The sequence below is a fragment of the Macrobrachium rosenbergii genome, chromosome 37, assembly GCF_040412425.1.
Source record: "Macrobrachium rosenbergii isolate ZJJX-2024 chromosome 37, ASM4041242v1, whole genome shotgun sequence".
Classification (NCBI taxonomy): Eukaryota; Metazoa; Arthropoda; class Malacostraca; order Decapoda; family Palaemonidae; genus Macrobrachium; species Macrobrachium rosenbergii.
In genome coordinates, this window is record NC_089777.1 from 7,472,838 (window position 1) to 7,484,998 (window position 12,161).

General features: G+C 36.9%; 2 protein-coding genes across 2 annotated transcripts in view; one reads left to right on the top strand and one right to left on the bottom strand.

The window, feature by feature from the left end:
• Positions 1-12,161, top strand: part of LOC136825292 (neurotrimin-like) — a 1,287,566-nt gene that overhangs the window by 105,280 nt on the left and 1,170,125 nt on the right. The window lies entirely within an intron of this gene.
• LOC136825109 (uncharacterized) lies at positions 4,776-6,159 on the bottom strand. The gene is made up of 2 exons (XM_067081151.1): positions 5,749-6,159; positions 4,776-4,895 (listed from the first exon to the last, which is right to left on the bottom strand). Exons 1-2 carry the CDS (start codon positions 6,157-6,159, stop codon positions 4,776-4,778), a joined length of 531 nt encoding a protein of 176 aa, XP_066937252.1.

Here is a 12,161-nt window from a genome sequence, read left to right on the forward strand (position 1 = left end):
TGGGCCGTGGCCTATACAGTTTCATACCGAGACCACTGAAAGATAGATGTGTTTTCGGTGGCCTTGATTGTACGCCGAAGAAACTTAGGCGCATTTTTTTGCTTGTTTGTATTTCGCGTGGGTTTCCATTCTCCGAGAGCTCGTGATCAGCCGAGAAGCCTTTTGATTTCTTCCGTAAGATTGTCGTGCATTATGAATGAGATGGGTGGCTTCAGTTGTTGGGTGAATTGTTACTGTTGGAAATCTGCATTTTGCTTTGATTGTAATGGTGATGGTAAGTGCGTGGTACTTAGGTACGTCACTTTCGTTTCAGTGAAAAAACAAGACTCTTGAAAATGTGTGTATTTGTGTTTTGACGTTTGGCTGACTCTGTGAATAATAATAATAATAATAATAATAATAATAATAATAATAATAATAATAATAATAATAATAATAATAAATATACAGCAGCTGTCCACTGTTCATTTATTGCTAGCGAACTTTGGGCAGCTGCTGTAGAATAATAATAATAATAATAATAATAATAATAATAATAATAATAATAATAATAATAATAATAATTGTAGTTTCTCGATTCCTAGAATGAGATTCTTTCTAGCAACAGGCAAATTATACTGCATCTGCCCAAAGTTCATTTATTGTAAGTGAACTTTGGACAGCTGTGTATAATAATAATAATAATAATAATAATAATAATAATAATAATAATAATAATAATAATAATAATAATATAATTGTAGTTTCTCGATTCCTAGAATGAGATTCTTTGTAGCAACAGGTAAATTACACTGCATCTGTCCAAATTTCATTTATGAGAGGTGAACTTTGGACAGCTGTTGTATAATAATAATAATAATAATAATAATAATAATAATAATGAACCAAACAAAAACTTCTTTCAATTTTCTTCTGAAGATGGAAAGAGAAACCCACAAGATTCCTGTGTATAACTTGTTTACTTGTAAATATTTACATGTTACTTTTAAACTCGAGTACTTTCAGGTCCTAACTATGACCCTTTTTCAAGAGATGAGGTAGTCAGGCTGGTTCAGGGCCCAGCAATCTTCTGGAACTTCTTCTGTTGTTGTTTTAAATTTATCTGGCCTTGTGCCAGCACGGGCTCTTGCTTCTAGAGCAGCCCGTAACAACTTCTTCTCCCTGTGCTGTCATTTATATGATGGCTGTCCTGGTTTCCATTCTCTTGAGAGTTGTTAATCTCCTTCTGACGGTTTGATATCCTGATCTGATGGTCAGTGGTATTAACCCTTGTGGTATGTGAGTAGTTACCATCGGTCTGTTGGGCAGGAGACCTAACCTCCAGGTCAGAAGGGTCGATCTTAGCTTCTTTTAATATTAAAGATCGGCTTATGGGATCTTCTGAGGTAAATCCTTTGTTTCCTTCTATCACTTTAATCTGTCTGATGAATGCCCCTTCCACTACCCTCCTATGACTGATGTTATTGCTTTTGTATATAAGCCTACTGTTTTAAAATCCATCCTATGGTCCTTTTCCCAACAATGCCTAGCTATAGCACTCCCCTGTGAGTTGAGCTGTACTGCCCTCCTGTGTTCTTGGATTCTAGTCCTTATTCCCCTACCTGTTTCACCCACATATTTGTCTCCACAATTGTTGCAATTAATTATGTGTACTCCCCCTACATCATTTGCATTACTGTCTTCTCCTTCCAATTTATTTTTACATTGTTTTTTACGGTGTTGTCAAAGGTATACACAAATTTATATTTAATTTCTTTCATTTTTTATGTAATTTGTTTCATTTTAGGCATGTAAGGGAGGGAAACTATTTTCTTATTTTCTGTATTCCATGTACTTTCTGCATTTTCCCTGTAAAAAATCCTCCTAGCTTTGTTGAGTGCCCTTTTTCTGAACCATTCCGGGTATGGTAATGTATCAAAGCTTTTATCAATGTAATTTATTTCTTTATCTATCTTACAAGGGTCACACGTTCTCATTGCCCTAAGAAATAAACCTGCTAGAACACCCATTTTTATAGCATGACTGTGAAAAGAGAAGAAATGAATATACGAGTTTGTGTGTGTGTGGGCTTTCTATATGTGCTGAATTCATATCCTATTTCTTTTCTTTCTATCAAGATGTCTAAAAAGGGCAGTTTATTATTGTTACTTTTTTCTAGAGTGAATTGGATGTTGTTATCAAAACTATTGAGTTCGTCTAGAAAAGTTTCTATTTCACTTTCATCACCCTGCAGAATGGCAAAAATATCATCCACATATCTCCACCAACTTTTCAATTTTAAGTTAGGGACACTAATGTCCCTAACTTAAAATTGAAAGGTTGAATGGGTTATGTGGATGATATTTTTACCACATCTTGATAGACATCTTGATAGAAAGAACAGAAATAGGATATGAATTCAGCACATATAGAAAGCCCACACACACAAACTCGTATATTCATTTCTTCTTTTTTCACAGTCATGCTATAAAAATGGGTGTTCTAGCAGGTTTATTTCTTAGGGCAATGAGAACGTGTGACCCTTGTAAGATAGATAAAGAAATAAATTACATTGATAAAAGCTTTGATACATTAGCATACCCGGAATGGTTCAGAAAAAGGGCACTCAACAAAGCTAGGAGGATTTTTACAGGAAAATGCAGAAAGTACATGGAATACAGAAAACAAGAAAATAGTTTCCCTCCCTACATGCCTAAAATGAAACAAATTACATCAAAAATGAAAGAAATTGAATATAAATTTGTGGATACCTTTGACAACACCGTAAAAACAAAGTATGTAAAAATAAATTGGAAGGAGAAGACAGTAATGCAGATGATGCAGGGGGACTATACATAATTAATTGCAACAATTGTGGAGACAAATATGTGGGTGAAACAGGTAGGGGAATAAGGACTAGAATCCAAGAACACAGGAGGGCAGTACAGCTCAACTCACAGGGAGTGCTATAGCTACTAGGCATTGTTGGGAAAAGGACCATAGGATGGATTTTAAAAACAGTAGGCTTATATACAAAAGCAATAACATCAGTCATAGGAGGGTAGTGGAAGGGACACTCATCAGATAGATCATTAAAGTGATAGAAGGAAACAAAGATTTACCTCAGAAGATCCCATAAGCCGATCTTTAACATTAAAAGAAGCTAAGATCAACCCTTCTGACCTGGAGGTTAGGTCTCCTGCCCAACAGACCGATGGTAACTATAATACCTCATCTCTTGAAAAAGGGTCACAGTTAGGACCTGAAAGTACTCGAGTTTAGAAGTAACATGTAAATATTTACAAGTAAACAAGTTATACACAGGAATCTTGTGGGTTTCTCTTTCCAATAATAATAATAATAATAATAATAATAATAATAATAATAATAATAATAATAATAATAATAATACTGCCCCTGTTTAAGGACGACTTTGCCGTGTCTGTCTCCCTTCAATTTTATTGTTTTTTTTTATTTTTGACGAAAAAACAGTTGGAAAAGCCAAGTCGAGGTTGAGCATCTAAAATGAAATGTTTCGGCCCAATAAAAGTCGCGGGTAAGCTTGTGCATGCAGAGAATGAGAAGGAATGGAGATTGCGAGGAAAAATATCTATTTTCTGTTGTTCCTTTAATTTTGGTGTTCTTATTAGTAAAAAAAAAAAAAAATCAAACTCCACTTCTCTCATTGCCTGAGAAAGATGTTTTGCAAGAGGTTCTTCCGTATTTCTTTATCTCTTATTATTTTCACATTTCCTTCTATTATTATAGCATTAGCTTCTGTTTTTTCTCTTATTTTCATGTTTCCTCTTCAATAGGATTAAGTTTTATCCATGTCTTTCTTATTATTTGCAGGCGTACATCTCTTATGGGATTAAATTGTCTTTTTCTAATTTCACGTTGTCTTCTCAGATAAGATTAAATTTGATTTTTTTCTCTTATCTTTTTTCGCATTTCCTCATGGATATGATTAATTAATTAAAGTTTTTTCTCATTTCATTGTCCGTTAGAATTAACTTTTATTCTTCACAATTTGTCAGTGACAGTTGATTTTATTTGTCATATTTAAATTCCTCCTTCTACAGGATTAACTTATTTTTTTTATTTTATTTTTTAGATTTCCTTCACATTTATCATTTTCAGAATTCTTTTGTTTTGTTTTTATTTCATTTTGTACTTATGAAGACTGACGTTATTCAATTACTCTTTAAGCATTAAGGGAAAGTCATTTTATTTAGTTTTACATTTTCCTTCGTGTTTTTATCTGCACTGACCTATGATTCGTCATGTTCACTGTCCTGTGATTCGTCATGTTCGTTGTTCTGTGATTCGTCACGTTCACTGTCCTGTGATTTGTCATGTTCATTGTCCTGTGATACGTCATGTTCACTGTCTTATGATTCTTTATGTTTACTGTCCTATGATTCGTGATGTTCACTGTCCTATGAGTCGTCATGTTCACTGACACATAATTCTTCATGTTCACTGTCCTATGATTCATGTTCTCTGTCCTATGATTCGTCATGCTCAATGTCCTTTGATTCATCATGTTCACTGTCCTATGATTCGTCATGTTCACTGTCCAGTGATTCGTCATGTTCACTGACATATAATTCTTCATGTTCACTGTCCTATGATTCGTCATGTTCTCTGTCCTATGATTCGTCATGTTCACTGTCCTGTGATTCGTCATGTTCACTGTTCTGTGATTCGTCATGTTCACTGTCCTGTGATTCGTCATGTTCACTGACATATAATTCTTCATGTTCACTGTCTTATGATTCATCATGTTCTCTGTCTTATGATTCGTCATGCTCACTGTCCTTTAATTCATCATGTTCACTGTCATTTGATTCATCATGTTCACTGTCCTGTGATTCGTCATGTTCACTGACATATAATTCTTCATGCTCACTGTCCTATGATTCGTTAAGTTCTCTGCCATATCATTCTTTATGTTCACCGTCTTATGATTAGTCATGTTCACTGTCCTATGATTCATCATGTTCTCTATCGTATGATTCGTCATGTTCTCTATCCTATGATTCTTTATGTTCACTGTCCAGTGATTCTTTATGTTCACTGTCCTATGATTTGTCATGTTCTCTGTCCTATGACTCGTCATGTTCACTGTCCTATTATTCGTCATGTTCACTGACCTACAATTCTTTATGTGCACTGACCTATTCTTTGTTCACCGACCTATAATTCTTCATATATACTTACGTATTCTTTATGGTCACTTTGCTTTTCTTCATGTTCACTGACCTACAGTTCTTTATATTCAATGACCTATTCTTTGTTTACCGACCTATAATTCTTCATGTTCACTGATCTACAATTCCTCATATTTACTAACATATTCTTTATGTTCACTGACCTAATTCTTCATGTTCACTGACCTACAGTTCTTTATATTCACTGACCTATTCTTTGTTCACCGACCTATAATTCTTCGTGTTCACTGATCTACAATTCTTCATTTTTACTAACGTATTCTTTATATTCACTGTGCTATTCTTCATGTTCGCTGACCTAATTCTTCATGTTTTACTGACCTACAGTTCTTCATGTTCACTGACCTATCCATTGTTCTCTGACCTGTAAGTCTTCATGTTCGCTGACCGATTCTTTATGTTCACTAACTTGTAATCCATCACTAACCTATAATTCTTCACGTTCACTAACCTATTCTTTATGTTCACTGACCTATTCTTTGTTCACCGACCTATAATTCTTCATGTTCACTGATCTACAATTCATCAAATTTACTAATGTATTCTTTATGTTCACTGTGCTATTCTTCATGTTCACTGACCTATAATTTTTCATGTTCACTGACCTATAATTCTTCATGTTTACTGACCTATAGATCTTCATGTTCACTGACCTATAATTCCTCATGTTTACTGACCTATAATTCTTCATGTTCATTGACCTATAATTCTTCATGTTCACCGACCTATAATTCTTCATGTTTACTGACCTATAATTCTTCATGTTCACTGATCTACAATTCATGAAATTTACTAACGTATTCTTTATGTTCACTGTGCTATTCTGTATGTTCACTGACCTATAATTCTTCATGTTCACTGACTTATAATTCTTCATGTTCACTGTGCTATTCTGTATGTTCACTGACCTATAATTCTTCATGTTCACTGACTTATAATTCTTCATGTTCACTGACCTAATTCTTCATGTTCACTGACCTATAATTCTTCATGTTTACTGACCTATAATTCTTCTTATTCACTGACCTATAATTCTTCATGTGTTCACCCTCGCGGCTTCCGTCACTGTGAATTTCAAGAGGCGGCCATTCCTTTTTAGGTGTTTTGATATGATTTTTTTTTTCCAAAATCTAGAACATAGATAGGTCGTTATTTAATGCAGCGACCCTCTCTCTCTCTCTCTCTCTGTCCACCTTACATTAATTACCTGGCTGGGGGTTCTTTGGCAGGGGATTTGCCCTTTGTTTTTGACGTACGCTGTTTGTTTCTTTTTTTTTTGACTGTCAAAATGTCAAAATATATGCATGAAGGGGGTAAAGGCGCTTCTGCATAAGGCAGGGGTTAATCAACTAAAACATTTATTTTTTTTATTTCTGACTCTCTCTCTCTCTACATATATATATATATATATATATATATATATATATATATATGTATATATATATAATGTGTGTGTGTGTGTGTGTGTGTGTGTGTGTGTGTGTGTGTATGTGTTTGTGTGTATATGTATATATATATATATATATATATATATATATTTATTTATATAATATGACTTTTTATCACATCACCGTGATTCATATACAATCAGTAAGCTACAAACGTCCTTTAATATCGAATTCGCTTGCTGGCCGCGTGGGTTAATTGCGTCCACTGTAGTCCTGAGTTCTTGTCCTTCGCTGGTTCGAGCCCACAGGACGACGAACTTATCAACTAAAAAATTCCCCTTCGGTAACATATATGAAAATATATTATTTCTGAGGTAGAGCGAATTTGATATTAAAGGACGTTTGTAGCTTACTGATTATATATATATATATATATATATATATATATATATATATATATATATATATATATATATATATATATATATATATATATTATATGAATTTTATCAATCATCGTGATTCATATACAAGCTTTAAGCTACAAACGTCCTTTGATACCCAATTCGCTCTGCCTCTACCTCCCTTGATGGCCGTGTTGTTTAAGGCGTCACTGTAGTCCTGAGTTTTTGTCTTCCGCGGTTCGAGCCCACGAGACGACGAACTTGTTATGAATAAAAAAAAAAAAAATATTCCCCTTTGGGTAACATATACGAGAATATATTATTTTCGAGATAGAGCAAATTGGATATTAAAGGACGTTTGTAGCTTAATGCTTATATGTATATATATATATATATGTATATATATACAGTATATATACACATATATACACATACATGCATACATACATACATGACCCCAGCGTACATGCAGCAGCTTGTATCACAAAATTTTATCGAGACTAAGAGATTGACGATCCATTTAGTTGTCAAACACACCCGCTAATAACCATTAAGTGTAGGCAATCGCGCGCTCCTTTGATGTATGAAATAAAATTATGTTTTAGCTGAAATCCATTTTCAAATGAACGCCTACCTTAACTGATCTTTTTTTTTCACCGGAAGGATAATTCGATTTATCGTTATCGAAAGCATCAGCTCCTCTTCAAAGGGCATCGGCCTCCTCCCGTCGGAGGGATTAGGTAAACACAGGCAGTTGTTGTCTTTTGTTCCTGTCATGCTGTCCCCGTAGAGGGGGAGTGCCGTCAGTGCACCGATTACTTACGGTTCTTTGCGGCGTCCCTTCGGTCCCTAGCTGCAACCTCTTTCACTCCTTTTACTGGACCTCCGTTCATATTCTCTCTCTTCCATGTTACTTTCCACCCTCTCCTTACAAGTGATTCATGGCGCAACTGCGAGGTTTTCCTCCTGTTACACTTTTTTACTGTCAATTTCCGTTTCAGCGCTGAGTGACCTCACAGGTTCCAGCGCTTGGCCTTTGGGTTAAATCCTATATTCTTTTCTATTCCATTCTGTCATGCTGTAAGCTGCATGGTTGACCTAGAACGATTTGGGTCCAGATACAGGGGAATAATAAGGTTTTTATGGTTTTTACTGCCAGCGCTCTTCCTTTCATTCAGTATGAATCCAGTCTTCTTATCATTCGGTTCTCTCTCTCTCTCTCTCTCTCTCTCTCTCTCTCTCTCTCATACGACTTTGATTTTATCTCCCCCGTGATTGAACCACTTGCCTACCAGTTTCTTATATTTACTCTATCCCATTCTCACCTGGCTAAGATTGGATACCTTCTGATAAATCATAATCTGCCATTGTTATTTGTCTCTCTCTCTCTCTCTCTCTCTCTCTCTCTCTCTCTCTCTCTACTACTACTACTACTACTACTACTACTACTACTACTACTACTACTACTACTTCCTCATTCGAATCCAGTTCCACCTCCCTTGTGAGTGAACCCCTTGCCTGGCCGTTTCTTGCATTTTCCATATCCGTTCCTCATTGGCAGGGTCGTTATCGTACTCGGCTAGTACTCTGCTAGACTCGCGTTGGATTCTCCGGCCGGCCAATGAAGAATTAGAGGAATTTATTGCTGGTGATGGAAATTTATTTCTCGGTATAATGTGGCTCGGATTCCGCAATAAGCTGTAGGTCCCGTTGCTAGATAACCAATTGGTTCTTAGCCACGTAATAATAAGTCTAATCCTTCGGGCCAGCCCTAGGGGAGCTGTTAATCAGCTCAGTGGTCTGGTTAAACTAAGGTATACTTGACTTTTTATTTCCCATATCCCATTCTCTCCTGGCCAAGACTGACCACTTTCTTATAAATCGTAGTCTGCCACTTCTCGTAAGGGGGTAGCGCCGTCAGTGTACCTCACATGGTGCACGGTAGACATTACTAAACGCCGCCACTAACGTTCAGGTACACTTGCGCAGGCCTGCCTGCACTTTCGACCTGTGCAGGCACATCTGAACGTTAATGTGTACAACCGGCACGTTTTTTTAGTTTTTTGTAAAAGAAAACTATTGTGCCGGCTTTGTCTGTCCGTCCGCACTTTTTCTGTCTTCCCTCAGATCTAAAAAACTACTAAGGCTAGAGGGCTGCAAATTGGTATGTTGATCATCCACCCTCCAATCATCAAACATACCAGATTACAGCCCTCTAGCCTCAGTAGTTTTTGTTTTATTTAAGGTTAAAGTTAGCCATACTCGTACTTCTAGTAACGATATAGGATAGGCCACCACTGGGCCATGGTTAAATTTTCATGGGTTGCGGCTCATACAGCATTATACCGAGACCACCGAAAGATGGAAATATTTTCGATGGCCTTATTATACTGAATATAAAGGTTTTTATGCCTAATTCAATGATGTACGGGAGTTATTTTTTTTTTTTAATGATTGTTGGGGATATTTTAATAATGAATGGGGATGTCAGATTGATATATGTTTGGTATTTGGTATACCTGAACTTTAGTGGAGAGTCCCATCGGCCCCTAGCTGCATCCACTTTTTTGCCTTTTACTTTACCACCATTCCCGATTCCTTTGTTCAGTGTTGCTGTCCAATACTTCTTCCTGACTGTTCGTTTTTAGTGCAATTGTGAGGATATATTTAGGTCCACCTCTAAACTCTTGTATTTCTTCTCCTTTATTTTCTGGATCCCTTCCTCTTTTCCCCGTCTTAAGCTCTGAATGTGGCCCCAGCGCTTGGCTAGGCAGCCAGAATCTCATAAATTATATTCTACCACAACTCACTTTTCTGCTTGCGTTACGCTATTGAGAACATTACAGGGATTTGCTCCTAAAAGCTTTCTCCCAGAGTGATTTTGTACTCCCATCCTGAGAACTTTCTTTGTAAAACTACTCCTCTGCACTTCCTTCTCTTAAGGACTAGCAGCCTGTGAAATTGGTGGCTTGTAGCCTCCACGTGTGGTCCCGCCGTCATCGGTAGTCACTGTTCTTTGCAGTGTGCTTTAGTCCTTGGCTGCTTGCTCCTCTGCCTCTTGTTTTCAAACTTTTCCATTTGGTCTCCTCTTGCCTAGCTGTCCAGCTTCTTTAAGTCGGTTTGCTTTTATTTTCATCTTAAAGTCGGAACTGTATGAAATTAAGAGTGAGACTGGTTTCCTTAAATTGATTGATTGGTAATAATAATAATAATAATAATAATAATAATAATAATAATAATAATAATAATAATCCGAAGATCCCTGAGAAGGAACCTAGATAAACCAGATGCCAGAGTGGCTCCAGGACTCATGCAGAAAAGTGTGCTACTAGAAACAGCGCACATATTGAGAAAACTGATGGACTCCTAAGGAGGCAGGATGCAACCCGGAACCCCACACCATAAAAACCACCCAGTCGAAAAGGATGACTGTGACAGACAAAAAAAAAAGTATAATAATAATAATAATAATAATAATAATAATAATAATAATAATAATAATAATAATAATAATAATAATAATAATAATAATAATACGCGCTTTGAGAACATTGCTAAAGCACTAGAAGTCCCTCACCATCCATTGACGAATTCATCAGTGTGAAAAATCCAAATGATGAAATATGAATATATGATAAATTATTGTCATTGTCCCAAGTTAAATTGTTCCAAATTAAATACCCTTCAAAATAAATGCCCTTCGCAATTTACTCTTAACAACAACACGGCCGCTTTTGTCAGTATAAGGGTCTTGTGGAAGGCCTGTATTAGTGAAGTTTCCTTGTTAAATATGAAGTCTCTAACTCTCATAGTTCAAAAGTTATGTCCAAAGTTACAGTGCTGTAACTTCGCCTTTTGTCAAGGTCCTCACAAGGCAAGGTAAGTATGACGGACGCATTAATGAACAGACAGACTGATTATCTCCTTCATGCAAAACCCTACTTTTTAGGAGGAATTGAATTGAATGCAGAATTTTGGCCAAAGGCCAAGCACTGGGACCTATGAGGTCATTCAGCATGGGACGGGAATTGACAGTAAAAGGTTTGAAAGGTGTAACAGGAGGAAAACCTCGTAATTGCTCTGTGAGTCAATTGTTAGGAGAGGGTTGAGGAAAGTAAGATGGAAGGAAGAGAATATGAAAGGAGGTACAGTAAAAGAAACGAGAGGGGTTGCAGCTAGGGGCAGAAGGCACGCTGCAAAGAATCTTAAGTATTGCCTACAGTGCAACGCGTGAGGTGCACTGAATGCACTAACCCCTACCGGGACTTTTTAGTATGACAGACACACTCACATTCAGACAGATCGACGATCTCCCCTCGTGATGTTCTTTGCACGATGGTCTCACCTTTGTATCATCTTTGACAGAAATCCCTTCAGCTGTGTAAGTGTGACAGACAGTTATTGACAGACGCACCAGGGGACAGATAGACAGTCAATTTCCCCTCTTGCGCGTCTACGTATGATGGTAGACCTGTGTGTCAAGTTTGGCTGAAATTTCTTCTACATTGTGCTCCCTAGTGGAGTAGTGCCCTCATTGCACCTCATGTGGTGCGCTGTAGGCATTACTTAAGGTTCCTGGCAGCGATCCTTCAGCCCCTAGCTGGAACCCCTTTCATTCCTTTTACTTTACCTCCGTTCATATTCTCTTTCTTCCATCTTACTTTCCTTAATCCTCTCCTAACAGTTGCTTCATAGTGCAACTGCGAGGTTTTCCTCCTGTTACACCTTTCAAATCCTTTTACTGTCAGTTTCAGTTTCAGCGCTGAATGACCTCATATGTCTTAACGCATGGCCTTTGGCCTAAATCTTATATTCTATTCTGTTCTACCGCCTTTTGTGACTTGCCAGACACGGAGAAGGGTAAACGTTTTTCATCGGCGATGAACACGATCATAATTATCGCCTATTTTGTCACTTGTGGCGAGAGGGAGAAAGACTCAAAGCATTATCGAGAGGACCATACATTAGGCGCCCCTTTGATGACGTCAGCAATTAATGGCCAGCTAATTTTATGGAACATGAAAAAGGGCCTAGCCAATTATAAGCGATCTTGTATTTTTGTCAAGTTTTTAATCCAGTGCCTGGTTTATTTGTGTATGCATTCGTAATTAGCTTCTGCGTATTTTTTCCTACTTTATGACTTATTAAAATATTTT